At 43.7% G+C, this 19101-nt stretch overlaps 1 protein-coding gene across 1 annotated transcript; it reads left to right on the top strand.

Annotated features, from left to right (window-relative positions):
- Positions 1-1216: 1216 nt before the first annotated feature.
- On the top strand, positions 1217-17709 carry PSMC3IP (PSMC3 interacting protein). The gene is made up of 8 exons (XM_018570856.1): positions 1217-1248; positions 6792-6892; positions 8994-9083; positions 9175-9286; positions 10928-11073; positions 12047-12100; positions 15122-15181; positions 17637-17709. The coding sequence occupies exons 1-8, from the start codon at positions 1224-1226 to the stop codon at positions 17691-17693; spliced, it is 645 nt and encodes a 214-aa protein (XP_018426358.1). The 5' UTR covers positions 1217-1223; the 3' UTR covers positions 17694-17709.
- The last annotated feature ends 1392 nt before the right edge of the window (positions 17710-19101 follow it).

Raw genomic sequence — 19101 nt, 5'->3', positions numbered from 1 at the left:
TATATATATCATCTTCCCCCATGCAGCTGTGCAGCAGCAGATCACTTCTGAAAGTCAACTACTGCTGGTTGCTAATCACCTATTGCTGCAGGGAGATGCTGGACAGAGCTGTAACAGTTTCTATGTAGTGCTCAGAGAAATCACCGAACCCAAGCACCGCCATGTGAGGTCGGCAGCGACATCTCCAACCCCAGATAAGTGCCAACATCATCTGACATGAAACTTACCCCGGGTTGGTTTCCCAACTCTGACAGTGGAACAAAGCAGATGAAGATTGTGGTGAAAATAGGTGGGTTTGCAGGGGCTACACGAATACCCTGACAGATTGCCTTGAATGTCCTGCACCACCACAGCACTGAAACTGTACCCTCTCATCACCCACCTACCAAATGTAACCCCAAAGCAATTACACTACACCCCCTGCCACACACCACACTGTCACCCTGCAGCAGTGCACTAACAATACAACTCCTATCATCTAACCACTAAGGTGGCCACCTGTCCTGGATTCAACTGGACAGTTTGGGTTTCAGCTGGCCTGACACCCGAAAACAGCATATACAGGACTCAAAACCCAGACTGTCCAGGTGAATCAGGGACAGGTGGCAACCCTACTAACCACCCTCCCTGACATTGCACGCACACCCTGCCCCCAGCATCCCAACCCCGCTTCACAGTTACTTTATCAACCTTTCATCCATCTCCCCCTACCCTGCAGCCTTAAAATGCTGACACTACACCCCCTTTTCTCTGTCACATTGTAACACGGTGTTGTGTCGAATTCTGGTCCCCCATCGATCTGGGTGCATCCACGCGTAACCTCCTCCCCCATCACACTGTAACGCTGACAATGCAATCTCCGTCACTCTTCTCCCTGTACAATGATGTTAGTGCGCACATAATCACCAATGTCTCTGGAACATGAGACAGAAAAGTCTGAGCTTTTCTAGGATCTCAGTTTACTCCATGTTTGCTCCGACCACTTACTGCCCTAACTTTGACCGCTCCATTCAACCGAACGCTGCACACCCCGGTCCCGCTCTTCCAAGCTGGCTGAGTCTTGTGTCAGCTGTGCTTGGTTCACACGTGATTTCCTGTTTGCGTTCCAAGCCTCGCAGTGGTGAATGTTACTGATTGGGTGAGTGGTGCTGTGGCGGCAAGTGTGTGTGTATACTGTATAGCGATCTTTGCCCGGAGAGGTGACATCGGACCGAGTAGTGGAGATGAGTAAATCCAAGGATGGTGGGGGTGAGTGTCCTTCCACTGACAGGGACCGCTGTCTATCTACGTCCTGTAATGATAATTCAGGATTAGAGTCCTGACTACCACGTGTTACTGTGTATTCCTCACAGGCCTCTTATACTAATGTGCAGAGAACAGGGGAGGACTGGGGGCAGAAGACACAACCACGTGACTCCATGTTAGGGGTACTTTACTGTGGGCTATGAAGGTGTGTTATGGTGCTGTATTAGATGGTGGCCATGGTGAAAGGTGGGTGCTCTTGGAGAACACAGGTTCTTGTGTACATAGACTGGATTCAGTCTATGTACGGTTTCGCAATTCTAGCTCAAGGTTCACTAAGTTTGCAGCAAACCCCATTGACGTCTATGGAGGAAGAATCTTGTTAGTTAGTTTTGCCCATTTGAAGAGCTAAAAAGGAAACATTGGGGACATGTGCAATTCCAAAGTTAAAAAAGAAATAAATAAAACTATCTCACAGAATTGTAAGATCTCCCTGAAGCTGGCCATACCTGCAGATTTTCTGTGGTCAGATGGAAGAAGTTCCGACAGATTCCTCCATCTACACTAAACAGTGTGGATGGGGGAATCCCCCACAGGGCCAAGCTTTAGTATCTTGCTAGTTGGCCCCACTGGCTCTCAAAACACCTGAACAATGCTTGCATCCAATCAGATTGTTCCGGTATTTTGACAGCCAGCGGGGCCGTCTGACAGCTGACAAGAAACAAATGGCAGTCACTGCATTATAAGTTGTTCCATATTTCAGTGGTGAACCTGCGATGTTTTTGGCCAGAAGTTTGTGATATGCAAACTTTGCAAATCCCAGATATTTGTTATGTACCCGAACCTCATCCCTAATTTTAGATATATCTCCATTGAACACCAGATTGTATATAGCCAGGTGCAGGGTGCTGCAGCAACTGGCCGATGGCGCCACACCAATCAGATGAAAATTTGTAGCCAGCACACCTTAAAGTGATATTAAAGCTTGCATTTTTATAAGTTATTTCAGGTGTTATTGAAATAATTTACCATTTGTTCTTTCTTGTATTGCCTCCTCCTTTCTATGGCTGCAACCAACTAATCGTTTAATTCATAATCGATAATGAGAATAGTTGTCAACTCTTCTCATTATCATTTAGTTGGTTGGATCCTCTGGCTCACTCCTCCACGCTGCGAGGAGGGCACAGGAAGCGGTAGGCAGGTGCAATAGCCAGCCTGCTATTGGCTAGTGCAATTTAAAATAGCCAATAGCAGGCTGGCTATTGCATCCGCCCACTAACTGCTGTATTTACATTCAGTTGCCTTCTGCAGAATCTTGCCACTGACAGCTGTCATTTTCTGGCTGAAGCTATTCAAGCGCCATGTGCTTAGAATACAATTATTACAAAAAATAATTATAAAAGGTGGGCAAAAAGTCATGTTTTTGGTTTCGGCCTGAGAAGTCCTGCTGCGGGAGGTGCATTGCAGTGCCATTCATTTCAATGGCACCCCCAAACGTGCCTCCCACCCACAGTGTGATCACCCCCACACTTGAAGGCACAGTACCGCAATGCAGTGCGTTTGCAAAATTTGTACATGCAGTTTTATTCTGATGTAAACTTTGTGTGTAACACTGCATTTGTGTCTTTTATTTTAAATTAAGGATGATATTTATTTCATTTTTTTCCAATTTATCTAAAAAATAATTGGCCAACTAATCGATTATGAAAATAATTATTAGTTGCAGCCCTTCTCCTTTCCATCCAGAATCAGCTTGTACGTGGGCGCTGGTCCAGATGTCTGCTCCTAGGGTGTCTCCTTTTCCTAATAGGGTCCTGTGGAGCAACCTGTGCACACGCTCTCAGCTCGAGCTATGGATGAGTCTTCTTGTGTTGATTAGAAATAGACAGCACTGACAAGAAGCCCCTTCCCTTCTCTTCTCTGTGTGAGATATCTAGTGGTTGGGGTCTACGCAGTCCCTAGTGCATGTGAAGCACTTAGGCTGGGTTCACACCTAGGCGTACGGAATATGCGCGTTTCGTGCCGTGCGTTTTGTACTGCGATTTGCGCTAACAAAAACCCGTGCGACAAACGCTTCAGAGGGCTATCCGGCTGTATCCTAATGGATACGCGCGGCAAATACGCCCCAAAGAAGCTCCTGTACTTCTTTGGGCGTAGGGCGTTTTGCAGCGCGTTCCTACGTGCTGTAAAACGCCCAAGTGGGAACCATGCCCATAGGCAATCATTGGTTTTCACATGTTGAGCGTTTCACAGCGCGTAGGAACGCGCTGTAAAATGCCCAGGTGTGAACCAGGCCTTAGGGTGTGTGCTCCACTACCCAGATGTTCGAGGAAACACAGTGCTGTGGACCTGGCTGCGGTGAATGTTTTGTTTGGCGCACACATAGAGAACAAAAATGTACTCTGCCATGTTTTATTTGTTGCCGGGAATGCATTCAGCTAGAAAAAAGCTGGGTGTTTAATACCAATTTAATCTTCTGAAGCAAAAGAGACACTTTTATTGACATTCACTCAGCATGTCATACAGCAAAGTGCATCATTTTGAAACCACTAGAGGTCCCTTCATCATACAAAGTGACATGGCATCACCTTGCCCAATAAAGGGTCTCTGGGTGGTTCCAGAAACATTGCACTTTGCTGTATGACATTCTGAACAAATGTCAAAGGCGACTCTTACTGCAGAAGATTAAGGTGTGCTAACCCCATATTTCCATTTCCTCTCCTTTTCACAAATGTAAGCTTCAGCTTCCCTCACCGTTCTCTGTATTCTGTCACATAATGTCTCCGAGCTGCAAAAGAAGTTGTTGCTGGAAGAGCTAGTTTTCGTAATTGCTGGTCTGAGCAGGGAGCAGATAGCTTTGTAATGTCTCCATATCTGTCACTGACTGCGGGCACCGCTCATTTTGGTGAAGTATCTTCACATATGGCTACCAGCACAACATACACTGCCTGTCGGAAAAAAAAGTCACTGCCTGTCGAAAAAAAAAGTCACCGCCCGGATTTAGCTAAGTAAAGAGGTCAGAGCCTTCCATTGGATAATAGGGTCTAGGTTGAGCAAAGTTATATCCCCAAAAATGAGGTCAGCTGCTTATCTCGGTATACTAAATGACCAGGTTTGTCAATCAATTAATTTTTTCTTCCCTGATGGCACAGACATATTCCAAGATGACAATGCCAGGATTCATCGGGTTCAGGTTGTGAAAGCGTGGTTCAGGAAGCATGAGACATAATTTTCACACATGGATTGGCCACCACAGAGTCCAGACCTTAACCCCATTGGAAATCTTTGGGATGTGCTGGAGAAGAATTTACACAGTGGCCTGACTTTCCCATCATCTCTACAAGATCTTAATAAAAAAAATAATAATACAACTCTGGATGGAAGTGAATGATGTGACATTCCATAAGCTTATGGAAACAATGCCACTGTGAATATGGGCCGTAATCAAAGCTAAAGGTGGTCCAGCGAAATATTAGTGTGTGCGACTTTTTTTTGGACATGCAGTGTAATAATGATAATAAATAATCTGTGCTAATGGAAGCAAATAAATGGCATCAAAAAGGTTTTAAGCTGCTACACTAAGGCTGTCGAGCCTCAATAAGTTATTAATATAACGGTACAGCTCTCAAAACCTTCCCGTGAGGTGTGCATATAAAGTGCCTAAATATGAATATTAAATATATACAAAATATATAAATGTGCAAAACCAGTGAAACATATGGGACTGATAAAAATTAATCACACCATAAAAATTGATAAAAAAACATGATCAGTCCAAAAAACAGTCCAATTCATAATAGTGAAAATTTGAGAAACTTTTAAGTGAAAGAAAGAAAGACTCCTTCCAAATCCAATCCAGTGCAGATCCAGCAACTTAGTGTCAAACCAATTCAATGTGTTCCGATACTTAGTGCTTCTCCACGTGCCCAAAAAAGCTCCCACAATGGGTATGCACTCACCACAGAGGCTGACTGTATGTTAACAAAAACACGTTTAGTAAGTCAAAGAAACTTCAAGCGTCCTCTCATACTCCAATTCTTTAAACGTGTTCATCCCCGATATTCAGCCATAACAAAAGCAAATTGAAACCCTCATGGTGCAGTATTTAAAATGTATTATTCAAGAAAAACAGTAAAAACTCATATTTAAAATTGTATCAGGCTGCCGGCTACCGCGTATAACTCCGTCTCCTGTGTGACGTCAGAAAGACCCGCCCGTCAAATGCGTCAGAGGCAGAGATCTGCTTCTCCAGCTTCTGAAGCCAGAGATTGACAGCTGAATGCAGAAGTGATATAATATATATCACTTCCACATTCTGACACCAGAGAGGCGTGTACCGATCTCCCTCTGATCCCCCTGTCACAGAGCCACTGTGCTGGTCCCGGGTGTGGCCAGGCTCAGTATACACAGCTGATGTAGTCAGGAAAGGTGATAAGGGGGTGTGACAAGGCTCATTATACACAGCTGATGAAGTAGTCAGGTAAGGTACTGAGGGGTGTGGCCAGGCTCATTATACACAGCTGATAAAGTAGTCAGGAAAGGTACTGAGGGGTGTGGCCAGGCTCATTATACACAGCTGATGAAGTAGTCAGGAAAGGTACTGAGGGGTGTGGCCAGGCTCAGTATACACAGCTGATGAAGTAGTCAGGAAAGGTGATGAGGGGGTGTGGCCAGGCTCAGTATAGACAGCTGATGTAGTCAGGAAAGGTGATGAGGGGGTGTGGCAAGACTCGATCACACAAAGCTGATGAAGTAGTCAGAGAAAGGTGCTGAGGAGATGTGAAAATTCCCTGGTGAGCAACTTGAAGGATAAGGATCTGTGGGCTAGGACTATGCAGGTAATGGTAAGGATTTGTTCACATGTGTTTGTAATAAACATCTTACTTGCATCTCTGATGCAGTTTACAGCACAATATGCATTTAATTGCACTTAGAACACACTGAACCCCCAACACAATTGGAGCACCTGCACTCCTTCTGCCCCAATCCAAAGTTTTACCTTGCTTGACCCATTTTTTGGAGCTCTGCTGTAAAGAAAATACAGAGGTTGTTGTCACCCTTCTCCTGAGAATGCTAGTTGCCTGGCTGTCATGCTGATCCACAGGCATCAGTATTTTAAATCACTGACCAAAATGTGTTGCCATATCTTGAAAGTCTGCTAAAGTTGGAACTCCTGATGACCATACTTGTAAATATGTAACTCAAAGTATTTACTAATGGGGTCAGTATGACAACCAGGAAAATATCATTTTCAGAAGGAAAGGTCAGCAATGGTAAGCATATTTCTATCAGTACAGCTTTTCTGTCAGATTGGGAAGATTATAGTTCTCCTTTAATGTGACTCTTTGCTTTTCTTTGCTTAGTATGGGGAAAGTACAAGTACACTTTAACTGTGCTGCTCTATAATTGGAAGCTGTTATGCACACTCAGAAGCTGTGAGACAGCGTGTGAGGTCAGACAGTTGGTGCTTCAGATGACCTCATATTTCTGACTTTTAAGCAAAAGCATGTATCCTCATTTTAAGTATAATTTGCTTCTTGTTTCTGCAGCCGGTGGTATCATCCTGAAGTATCTCAGTGATCAGAACAGACCATACAGCACTCAGGATGTGTTCAGTAACCTGCAGAGAGAGCACGGCCTGGGCAAAACTGTGAGTAAACTCAATCCAGAACACCGGTATTAGTGGAGACACCATGTATAGGGAGTATCAACTTCCAAAATATTGGTTTCCATTTGGGAAATAACAGACCCTCTGATACTTCCCAAAAGCCCCCACTAGTAAAAAAAAAAATGAATAAATAAACCCCCCAATGTCCCACTCTCACATAACGGGCACACACACTACACACATTGCTTTGTTACTATGGATCACAGTGCTTGGGTTTTTTTTCTTTAATTGCATTCATTTAACTATATGCGTTGGAGCACATAGTAACACACAGAGGGGAGTTTATCAAAACTGGGGCAGAGAGAATCTGCAACAGTTGTCCATGGCAACCATTCAGCTTCCCTCTTTTATATTTCCTGTTCTTATATTAAAATATATTGAGATATAGGGTTGCTGGTTTTATCACCCTATTCAGAGGTGGTGGTATCAAATATATAAATGATGGTACAAATTATAAGGATATAAGGTATGCGATGTGATGCTGCACACATCATTTTTTCTGAAACCCTTTTTTCTATATCTAAGATTTACGCTCTGTTCACACCTAGGCGTATCGAATATGCGCGCTTGTTGCGTGTTTCGTGACGTGCATTTTACCGCGCTTCGCGGTAAAAAAACGCGCCAAACGCGTGTTTCCGATGGCTACTTGGCTGTATCCCAATGGACACGCGACAAAAACGCAGCAAAGAAGCTCATGTACCGTTTCAGGAGTAGGCCGTTTTGTAGCGCGTTCAGACGGGCTGAAACACGGCAAGGTGTGAACCATACCTATAGAAAACAATGGGATTTTCATGTTTGAGCGGTTTGTAGAGCGTTGAACGCGCTACAAAACGTACAGGTGTGAACCAGGCCTTTTTTTTTTTTACTGGAACGCATCAAAAACGCGGTCAAAACGCACTGCATCAGTCTGCAGATCAGGACCTGATATCATGTGAACAGGCCCTTAGGCTGGGTTCACACCTAGGCGTATCGAATATGCGCTTGTAATTTGTTTTGTTGCAGGCTAGCTAGCAGGTGTGCTGGGGATTCTTTTTGTTTTGTATTGTTGTAAGCCTTCCCATCCTGCTACAAAGGCTGGTTATAAATGTATGCGGTTACCATCTTTTTCTAGAGAGAGCCGCTCGGCCCGGATCTGACAGCCGGTGTCTCTCTCTCTCTCCTCACCGCTCGACCATGCTGCTGTGACAGCGGCTCCCCCTGCGGCTGAAGTGCTCCCTTCACTTTTCCTCGGTTCCCCTGCTGCCTCTGCCCGGGAGAGCAGCGGGGATCCAGAAGAGAAGCTGCAGGCTGAGCCCCCCTGTGTGCGTGGCCGAGCGGCAGAGGATCGGTACATGCAGGGCAAACACTGGAGCGATCAGCTGATCACTCCAGTGTTTGTAAATAACTGGGGACACATAGTACTGTGTTTTTTTTTTTTCTTGCCTCATGCTTAAAAGGATATAGTTACGGCTATGCTCCCACGGTGCCAGTGTGGCTGCCGGCTGAATGTTTTAGACGTCGCAGACAGAAAGGGGCAGGACACCCGTGTGCAACGTCGGCCATATTTGGACACACGAGCACCACGGGAGGACATGACGCCGCCGCCTCTAGAACGTGCTAGAATGCAAGCCGGCCGACTCCCTGCGTTCAGGGGCGGGAGGGGGCGTGGGGTTGTATTGAAGTCAATGGCACCGCAGCCATGTCCCCTCCCACCCCTGAATGCAAGTGTTTTTTCGTTGGTAGAGCTCATTGAGCTCGTCATTTGAAAAGTATATCTCCAGACGAAAAATTGTGGGCGCCCCTGTCCTATCACCTCCCCACACTACAAAATAAATGTGCTTTTGCTGCCATAGGAAAGGAGGAAAATATACGCAACGGGGACAAAGACAGCAAGAGAAATGTGTCAGTTCTAACCCTTCCCCATTCTACCCAGCATTAAAATTGCCTGAATATGGGCTTTCGAATGAACATATTGCTTTGACCTCCATGGGCAAAGGGCAACTTCAGTTTAGGCATATTCTAAATAATAATTACTATTAGAGACATGGCAGTGAAGTGGCAGGAACAATATATACTGTATATGACCATATGTTCTCTTCTTTAGGCTGTTGTTAAAGCAATGGAACAGTTGGCTCAGCAGGGGAAAATCAAAGAGAAAGTTTACGGCAAGCAGAAAATCTACTTTGCAGACCAGGTGAGCTGAAGAAACACAATTCCACTGCTCTGGTAGTCCAGCTGATGTCCCCATGAATAACAATCTATAGGCATTTTTTACTGTCATTTAGGAGCAGTTTCCCAGTGTGAGTGACTCCGAGCTCAAGAATCTTGATGCCCAAATCTCAGAACTGTCTATCAAGCTGCAGGGCACCCAGCAGAGCTATAAGCAGCTAGAATCAGGTTTGTCAATGACTTCTGATTTTGTTTCTGTCACTTCTCATGCTTGGCAGATCTATGCTTAGTGTTAATGTAAACAGCAACAATCCCTATGTTTCTTAACTTTCGGGGCCGATGTAAAAATCTTCTGCCCAACATAAAGCTGGGCGCTGTTCACACAGCATTACCGCCACTAGACCGAGTCGGGGAATTTCTGTACTCATTGGCACATATGCCATGTGGTCATCATTCGCCCATCTTTACACTGGGCAGAAGATGTATACATTATCATACCCTTGATTTCTGGTCCTAATCTACTGTAGGTGGTGGCCAATATCTTTCAGTAGCCTCAGGCATTCTTAACTGATGTCACGTGATCGTGGATTTGGGCGGGCGGTGAGTGTGGGGTGCGGAGGAGGTGCGGAGCGTGGATGCGGGCAGGTCTGGCAGCGGCGAGCGTGAGGTGGGGAGGAGGTGTGGTGGAGCCGTGAACAGGGCCAACCAATCAGAAGCCGATCATTCGATTATTGAAAAAGTTGACAACTTTTTCAATAATCGATTATGTCGATTAATTGTTGCAGCCCTAGTCACGGAGCATGTGTTTAGTAAATGATTTTGTATTGTTTTTGTAAAATGTTGCTGAGGCCATTGCAGTGTTTGAAAAAGCTTCTGCCACCTATTGTGCGTTACCTGGCTGGGGGGTGGGTGTGTGCGCCCTAAACATTTTAAAAGCTCTCTGTCCTCCTCACATGGGGGCTTCCTGTGTGTCAGCCATGGGCTGTGTGGATGCAATAGGGGCATTCTTTGTGTAGACTATTTTAAACTCAGTCCTGGGTACTGCAGAGTTGAGGAATGTGCTTTGTGATCATTAGCTGAGTGTTTGTAAATAAATATGGATAATTGGGCCTGGAATCTCATTCCTTGTTTTGTGATCCTTGACAACTGACTTCAGAGTAGAGAGGCGGGGGAGATTCTGGTCTTCCTAATTAATATTCTCGCCTGCCAAACATCAAGAAGGTCCTTGAGAAACCTGGGAACCCCTTTCTTAAACTGCGTATTCTGACATCAGCAGTGACCTTGGCATCAGCTAAATGAAGCTTGATCCACCAACAAACAATCGGGCTATCCTGGTCAAAAACTTTTTTTTAGTTAAGAAGACCTGTTTTCCTAAATATTGGTAAACTTTTTAAAAAAAGTATGCATGATGCCCCATACCAAGTAAGTGCATTTTCTTATGTCTCATAAATGTGCATTCAGCTCACAGATTGCTATGTGTAAAGTTTATGCAATCATTTCACTATGGTCCATCTAGTGGCCATAATGCAGTATTACCTGATATTACATTCGACCTAGAAAGAGGATATATATTAATTATATACTATTTTGTAGGGTGAATGGCTGCAAAGTGTTTACAAATACACCTCCTAGAGAAGGCAAAATGTATTGTCACTTTTTTCTCTCAATACCTGAAGGGAGCTTGTTCCTGGCTAACACTCTCATAAGTACATTTTGTATTACAACAGTGAAATGAATGCATAAACTCTCATATCTGATTCCATTTATATTTTATCTCTGTACAATCCCTGTATACAAAATCTATCCCCTTGACAATACGTTTTACCTTCTCTACCTGTGTACACATACAATACCTTATGTCTTATGTAGAGCTGAAAGATTTGAACAGCTCAATGACCACTGAAGAAATGCTAAAAGAAATTAAGGAGCTGAAGGAGGAATGTCACAGATATGAGGAAAAATTACAGAAGATAAAATCTGCAACCAATCATGTTACACCAGAAGAGAAGGAGAAGGTAAGACTTCATTGCTAAACATTTTTGGCTATCTTTTTTAAGATGTATTCATCTTATTTATTTTTGTGTTGCCCCGTTCCAGACATCTGTAGCCCTCCAGAAATAGTATTTAGTTTATCGATCGTGGATTTGGGCGGGCGGTGAGCGTGAGGCGCGGAGGAGGTGCAGAGCGTGGATGCGGGCAGGTCTGACAGCGGCGAGCGTGAGGTGGGGAGGAGGTGTGGCGGGCAGCGTGTGTGGAGCCATGAACAGGGCCAACCAATCAGAAGCCGATTAATCGATGATTGAAAAAGTTGACAACTTTTTCAATCATCGTTTATGTCGATTAGTTGTTGCAGCCCTACTAAAATGTAAACTGGTTGCTCTTCTTGTTGTTTTCCGCATACAGTGGTGGCTGATGAACCTTTTTGAATCTTTTATATTTTTGTATACATGTGACCTAAAACCAGATCATGAGACCCCAATTAAACAACCACAAAATTAATGTTTTTTACTGTATTTATTGAGGAAAACGATGCAAAGTTACTGTACACATTTGTGTGTGGAAAAAGTATGAGTAGCTTTGCTTTGGGTAATTGGTGTGCTCCCCTTAGGTAGCTATAAGAAACTAAACACCTCCGGTACCTGTTGACCCGTTCTGCATGTCAGCTTGGAGGAATTATAACCCGCTTCTCCTTACAGAACAGCTTTAAATCAGTGTTTTTGGTGGGCTTCCTCACTTTAGATCCTTCCACAACATTTCTATAGGATTAAAGCAGAACTGAAGTCAATTCCAAAAATCATTGTGCTTGTTGATGTCAGCGGGCCTCTGACCACTGGAGCAGATGGGGAAGAGGCTGTGGGTGCTGGTTTTGTAGCCTGAAGGAAACCTACATTACCCACCAAAGTTTTTGTATACTGTTTCTACAGATGCTAAAGAATTATTTCCACAGCAGGTGATCTTTGTAATATGTTGGTTATCTTCTATCCCCAGGTGTGCAAAGACCGGAAGAATTTCTGTAAAGAATGGAAACAAAGAAAAAGAATGGTAAGGTGTAAGCAAGAAAGGGGTTGGGAATAGGATCAAGTTGTATGAGTGGCCCTCCACAAAAGACTTGAGGGCACAGCTTGTAATTGGAAGAAAAGAGCTTTAACATCCAATTGACAAAATCTAGAGCAGTTGTTCATGGCAACTAATCAGCTTCTCTCTTTCATTCTTAAGGGTTAGTTCACACCATAAGCAGTGCGTTCTGGTCCGATTCTGGCCGGAACGCACTGCCTCGCATTGCGGCCGGCTCACTTTTTTGTCGGGCGGGAGGGGGCACGGCGGGCCATTGAAGTGAATGGCACCGTAGCCACGCCCTCCAGCCGCAATGCGATCGCCCGCACGGGATCGCAAGGCACATTGTGCCTGCAGTGCGGTCCGGTGCAATCAACATGCTGCAAGCACTGTTTTGATCGCACTGTAGGTACAATATGCCTTGCGATCCCGTGCGGGCGATCGCATTGCGGCCGGGGGGCGTGGCTACGGTGCCATTCACTTCAATGGCCCACCACGCCCCCTCCAGCTCAGCAAAAAAGTGAGCCGGCCGCAATGCGATGCAGTGCGTTCCGGCCAGAATTGGACCGGGCTGCATTGCACATGGTGTGAACTAACCCTTAAAGGAGAACTATGAGGTGAGTGCTCTTCACTCACCTCATAGTTCTAGCCGACCTGTGACAAGGAAACTGTCACAGGTCGGCTCAGTAGATCGGGGTATACTGAGCCTAGGGTGATGGGAGGACGCTAGTTTGTGTCCTCCCGTTACCCTAAGGAGAACTATGGGGAAAAGACTTAACCCCATAGTTCTCCTTTTAAGCTTACCTGAAAAGAGAAGGTGATTGGTTACTATGGACAGCTGCTCCAGATTTTGTCTGCTCTAGTTTCAATAAATTTCCCCCAGTGTTCTTTACTGTAAGAGCTGAGAAAATGTGGAATAGATTCAGTAGTTTATTTTTTTTTAAAAGAGTTGTTTTTTGAAGAACAGAATATAAAGGGTTGGTTAGAATTATTGTAGTACATAGTGATCCGGGGAGTCAGCAAATGTCTATGGGAGTGAAGAAGCTGTATTTACATTGTTAAAGCAAGTCCATTATACTTTGGGTCAGGAGTTTTGAAAGTTTTTTTTCCCCAACCCTGAAAAGGCTAAAGCACAACCTGACGTTCATCTGCCTTAAATGTAGCTTTTGCAAAACTGTGCTATGGCAAACCAAACAGATGTGCTGCTTTTAGAAATGTTCCTGAACCATATCGGAGGGATCTCGCACACAGTCTGGATTTATACACTATTCGGAAGTTCTAGTCATATTTGTAGCAAAAATGTGTACATGTTGCACTACTTTAGCATATAAAACAACTTGAATAACTGTTCAACAAAGTATTGTGATAATATATAGACTAAAAAATCAAACAACAAAAAAGGATGTGTAAAAAGTCACATGTGTAAAAGATGACACCAAGTCCATTTCAAGTCCAAATAATCTTGAAAGTGCAATAGTTGAATCTGTGTGTATATTCGTGATAAGAATTCACCAATCAATGGACAGACTGTCATCTGGTAAGAAAGACCTTATTGTAAAGAAGGTCAGGAAGTACTTTGTCCCAAATACAGGTACTGTATCTACAGGTGAAGGCTGATAGAACGAGTGAAATCTTTCTTCTAATGACCCGTCACATAAAAACAGGTTCTTTATTCAGCCGCTGATTAGTTTTAAGCATTACTGTTCTCAAAGCAATCACAAAAAAACTTCACATGTATTTCATGTAATAAAAAAAACATATAAAATGCACTTCCATAGATTAGTACACCAGGAAAAACAACTTCCATATATTGGGTGAGTTTATCTTAGCTGATAATATCCAATGTAAACATGAAGTGTCACTTCCCCACGCTCAATGTCTGTAGCAGTCAGTTCAGGCACATGTGATGATCGCCACATCTTAGACTTGCTAGGCACTCTCCATCTTTGATCTTCTCTTACCTCTTCTCATCTTACTTCCTGCCCTCTTCATCCTATTCCCTTACCCCTTGTTCTCTCAGTATTGCCAGAGCTAATTCCCACTTTACTAAAACAATCCTCTCTCTGTTCTGTTATCCTCCACTTATGTACTTGTAGCACCTGGTAACGCTGTAGTTTGATGCTTGCACCTCCTTAACTTCTCTTAACTTTCTTCCTCCAATGCCCTTTTAAATTCATTAGCCCTCGCTAGTACAGATTCACCTGCATTCAGCGGAATACTATGGGGTTCTCTTCTATCCTCCCTGTACACTGCACCCCTGGGAATATTCAGCTATAGCCTTTGCTTTCAATAACCACTACAAAAGGGGAATGGTCAGGACAACCTTTGTCAGGTTGTTGTTGCTCAAGCTATAAGGAGAGTGCCAAACAAAACAAACTAAATATCTTTTCAATATATACTTTATTTTTGCAATAGCCCGCTATATGCTGATTTTTGCGTCAAAGGAGGACATTAGTAAATGAAAAAGGATATACTCGCCTGAACCTCACAGCTGGCTGGCTGCTAGACCGGTCCCGGCAGGCTGTCTCCCACACACACTCCTGTCAGGTTCTTCTTGCTGGCTGTGTCCCCATTTGTCCACGTTGCCGCCATAACACGGTGTGTGGTAAAATATCTTCAGGCTTTTTCTTTGTGATCAGAGCCACTCTTGGGTCCTTATTGCTGTCTGTATTAACATTTTCCATTTCCTTCCTGTCCCAGTACTATAGTGAGCCACAGTGTCATCCAGAATGGATGAGAACATCTTCTTCCTAATGGGGACATAGCTAAAGCAACAAACATGACCATTCCTACCCCTTCTCCAATAACGTAACACTCTTATCGCTTCCCTCTAATGTAAGCACACCAAAGCAGGACCATGCCTAGTTCCTCTGTCTACTAACACTCGTGTACCTGGAAGGACAACATGTCCCTTGTTCATTTCCCCTCTATTCACCCCACATTACTGCCATCTCTTCAAATCTCCACTGCCTAAGAGACGTCTAATACTTTTTTTTTCTTCTATAACAGGCTATGGACATATTTGATGCTATCCTTGAAGGTTATCCTAAAAGTAAGAAGCAGTTCTATGTAAGTCACACTTTATTTTCATTCAAGCATTTGTAACCCCAATGACTGAATGAAATATTCCCCTTTACCAGGTACACTATTTTTTTAAACTTGGCTTTAATGTGTATACTGAGCAGAATGGAAAACCTTATGTGGGACAGAATAATGGACTAGTGTATTCATATCAAGCGTAAGACTGGCGATTTCCCCCTGGGCTCAGGCTGCTTGTAAGGAGGAATAAGCCTGTTCCATCAGTGATAAGAGGATGGCCCTAGAATCTGTCCTGTTGTACTCACTCTCACCCTTGGTATACAAAGGATGATGTCTAGAGTTTGGAGAATTAGGGCACATCGGCATATTTCCATTGCAGTAACGCTCCTTAAAACATGCGGCTTATCGCAGCACATGCTGAAGCTCAAAAATCACAGTGCTGTTCATTTTGAATGGCACCCCAAGGCACTATTACAGTAGCAGACAACACACCTACATTGTAGCACACTACCTTGCATTGTGGTGTGCTAACAAGGTCATGAGTTAACATGCGCTGTTAGAAAACAAAACGCTACAAATTGCACTTTCTACATCACCTGGTTATACTGCCGCCTACAGGAGGTTGGGGAAATGGTAAACAGAAAAAGTTGTATGTGTGTCCCACACAGATTGGTGAGCACAGAGGATCTGCTTAATCCGCTCCATAAGAAATCTGCAAACATGTTTCAGCTACCGTGCAGTTCATATATGAATGACTTTGAGGGTTCTACAATAGAATTTCTTTCATCAGTAACTAGCCGAGTGGGAATCATGCGCAATATATATGTGTGCTTTTATATTTTAATATTGATTTTTTTGTATGTGTTTAATAAATGATATGTTTTATACATAATTATATAGTGGCAGGATTGCATTTATGGTGGGATCTCCCTCAATGGGGAAATGTGCCAATTCTATGTAATCTAGGGGACACACACTGCTGATATTTATGCTCTGGGACCCTCCTTCCCCAGATATATATTACTGTATTTGGTTGTGGTATACATTAGTTTCCACCATTTAAGTGAGTCTTCAGACAAAGGGCAAGCTCAGCCATTTGCAACAGTTCTGGACCTGGAAAGTGCTCTGTGGCTAACTTGTTTCATAAAACTAGTACTGGAAAGCACCTTACGTAGAACCCAGTGCTCGAAGGTCACTTCCAGGCTAGCCGCTCACATCTAGTCCAGTGGGGCCTCAGTATAGCACTCTAAAGCAAGGCTGAGGAAAGGCCAATCCGGATGTCTGCCATTGTAGAGACCCGCTCAGGGAGGGATGTAGCAAGGATTGATTTAAAATTAAAAAAAAATTGTAAAATATGTTTACACTTTTTCCAGCAAAACTGAAGATGTCCATCCTCTGAGGACACTAGGGAAATCCTGAGTGAGACTGGGAATAGGGGGAGTTATCCTGGGCTGTGCTTTTTTCTTTGCTGGTGTCCAGTCCTTTTGTATGCAGCAGTATAACCCGACATTATACATCCTTCTGTGTCCCTTAATGGATGAGAGAGAAACTGCTTTATTTCTATCATCCGGCTTGTTCATTCTTGCAACAGCTGCTGGGAGCTTAGTTCCTATTGGTGTAGGCACACTGGTGGAACTGCATCTTCTGAAAGCCCTTTCCCTATACACAATGTGTGGGCAGGTTTATAGAAGTCAAGCAAGCAGAATTATTTTGCTAGGAGAGAAATTAGTGTATGCATGTGGAGTGTGAAGGGGAAGTCTGTAGACAAACAGGCAGGGCTGACCACAATGGTTGGCATTTCAGCGCAGCAAAGGCCCTGTGTTTTCAGCGTGAATGTGTTCCTTCTGATGCCCGTTGCTCTCCCACGCCTGTGTCAGCAGAGGCAGCGGGGAGCCGAGGGGACACAGACCGGCATCCATCGGGAAGGACAGAAGCTTTCAGGATGCTGAGCGGTGCAAGGGAGGAGTCAGCTGTCAGAAGAGGCCGAGCTCTCCTCCCTCCCCCACTTGGCCTCCAGTGACAGAAGAGTCAGGCTGTAGAACAGGTTACAAACACTCAGTTATTTACAAACACTCAGCTGATCGCTGAGGACACAGTATGCTTACTGCGTCCCCAGTTATGAATGAACAGGAGGTACTCTACTTCCTGTTCATCCATGATTGTGGACATAGTAACTGATACTATATCCAGTTTATGAATGGACAGGAGCACTCAGTACAGAGGCTTCCTGTTCATTCATAACAGGGGCTGCAGAAAAAGAGATTGAGGACTCTGTTCTCAATCCCTTTTTCTATTTTAAAAGGGAAATATCAGTCTGTTTAGACCCCTAATATTTTCATAGAGCCCCTCACAGTATAGTAAAAAAAAATGTTTTAAAAGGTTGGGAAGTCATTTTCGGTTTTGGCCAAATTTTTAATTTCGGTCTAAAAATTTAATTTCGGTGCATCCCTACTACTTACCAATGTAACTGGAAATTGTGTTGCAGGAAGAAGTTGGCGTTGAAACAGATGAAGATCACAATGTGACTCTGCCAGATATCTGACCACCTGGCATACAATCTAATGTTTGCATTCTCAGTGATGTAAAGAAAAGTGTTTATTTTTATGTAGACTAAAACTTGATTCCAGAGCCATGTCATTGGGGGGAATCCGTTACCTTTGTGAAAGTACTAGGAGCTGCTGGTTTAGTGGTACAGTACTTTGTAAAAAAAATTTGTTCAGGTAACCTTTCAGTTCTATCCAGGCCTTCACAAAGCTCATCAAAGACCTGATTGTTTATAATGTTGTTCAGCGTTACCAGTACTTCTTGTGAATCTCTTCTGCAGACTTGCTTAATTTTGTAACAGTTAGGGATGTTCAGATACCAGTGCCGATACTTGCCATTTTCACAAGAACTACCAGGGTTGCAGCTGGGACCTGGCTCTGGCGCTCCACCACTGTCCTGAAATCATGAGTCTGTATTGTTTTAGAAAAACTGTCACATGACACTAAATAAAAATGTATCAGTACTTGTATCTGAGTACTTGGACAAGTATAAGCACTTGGGAAACAAAAATGGGGTCGATGCAAGCCGAATATATATTTATAAAAAAAACTCATACATTAAAACAGAGATGCCCAAATCTCAGGAGCTCCGTAAAAATGACAGCTGCCTCCTAACTTTTACATTTTTTCTCTAGTCTGGTCTTGGAGCAGGAAAATTATCTGTACCTGTACTTGTACCGAATACGGCACTTGGTATCTGAACATCCCTAGTGACTGTTAATGTTTGTGTCTGGATTCAGTAGTGCAGCATAGTGATGGTCTGGCACACAGAGGAAGTGTCCATTGCAACAGATGGGAAGATGAGTTTAGACAACCGACGCATACCATGGACAATATTGCTCGGACCTTGAGCATAAAACGATCAAAATATATACCCGTCCAAGTGCACCTGTCAGCATGGGTGTAAAGCTGGCCATACACCTTACAATTTATCTGCAGATTTTCTAGGGTCAGATGGAAAAGATGCAACAGATTCCTCCATCTACATTTAACTGTGTGGCTGGAGTAATATCCACCTGGGCCAATCTGTAACACTTTTTCCATCTGACCACAGAAAATCTGCAGATAATTGTAAGGTGTATGGGCACCTTAAAGCTCACGTGATAAGGTTGTAAAAATAAACTAAAGCGAAGACACTATCCATCACACCACCATCCACAGGAGTCTGCCCATTCCGAGAAGTGGTCTTGGAGTAGGCACATTACTGCATGATGTTGTACAGCTTTGCTCTGCTGACACTTGAACCACTTCCAAGGCTCAGATAAACAGCTAAACTGACGAAATACTACTTGATTTTTTTTTTTTATACACTGAACCAACAAAAGTTAATGAATAATTGTCCATCCTCCAAAATGCATGTATGTTTGTCTTGGTCCTCTTACACACATAAAGCTATGGTCTTTATTT

This window comes from Nanorana parkeri, unplaced genomic scaffold, assembly GCF_000935625.1.
Source record: "Nanorana parkeri isolate BGI_ZX_2015 unplaced genomic scaffold, ASM93562v1 scaffold1612, whole genome shotgun sequence".
Classification (NCBI taxonomy): Eukaryota; Metazoa; Chordata; class Amphibia; order Anura; family Dicroglossidae; genus Nanorana; species Nanorana parkeri.
The sequence above is the reverse complement of the archived record's forward strand: the minus strand, read 5'-3'. Positions and strand labels throughout refer to the sequence as shown.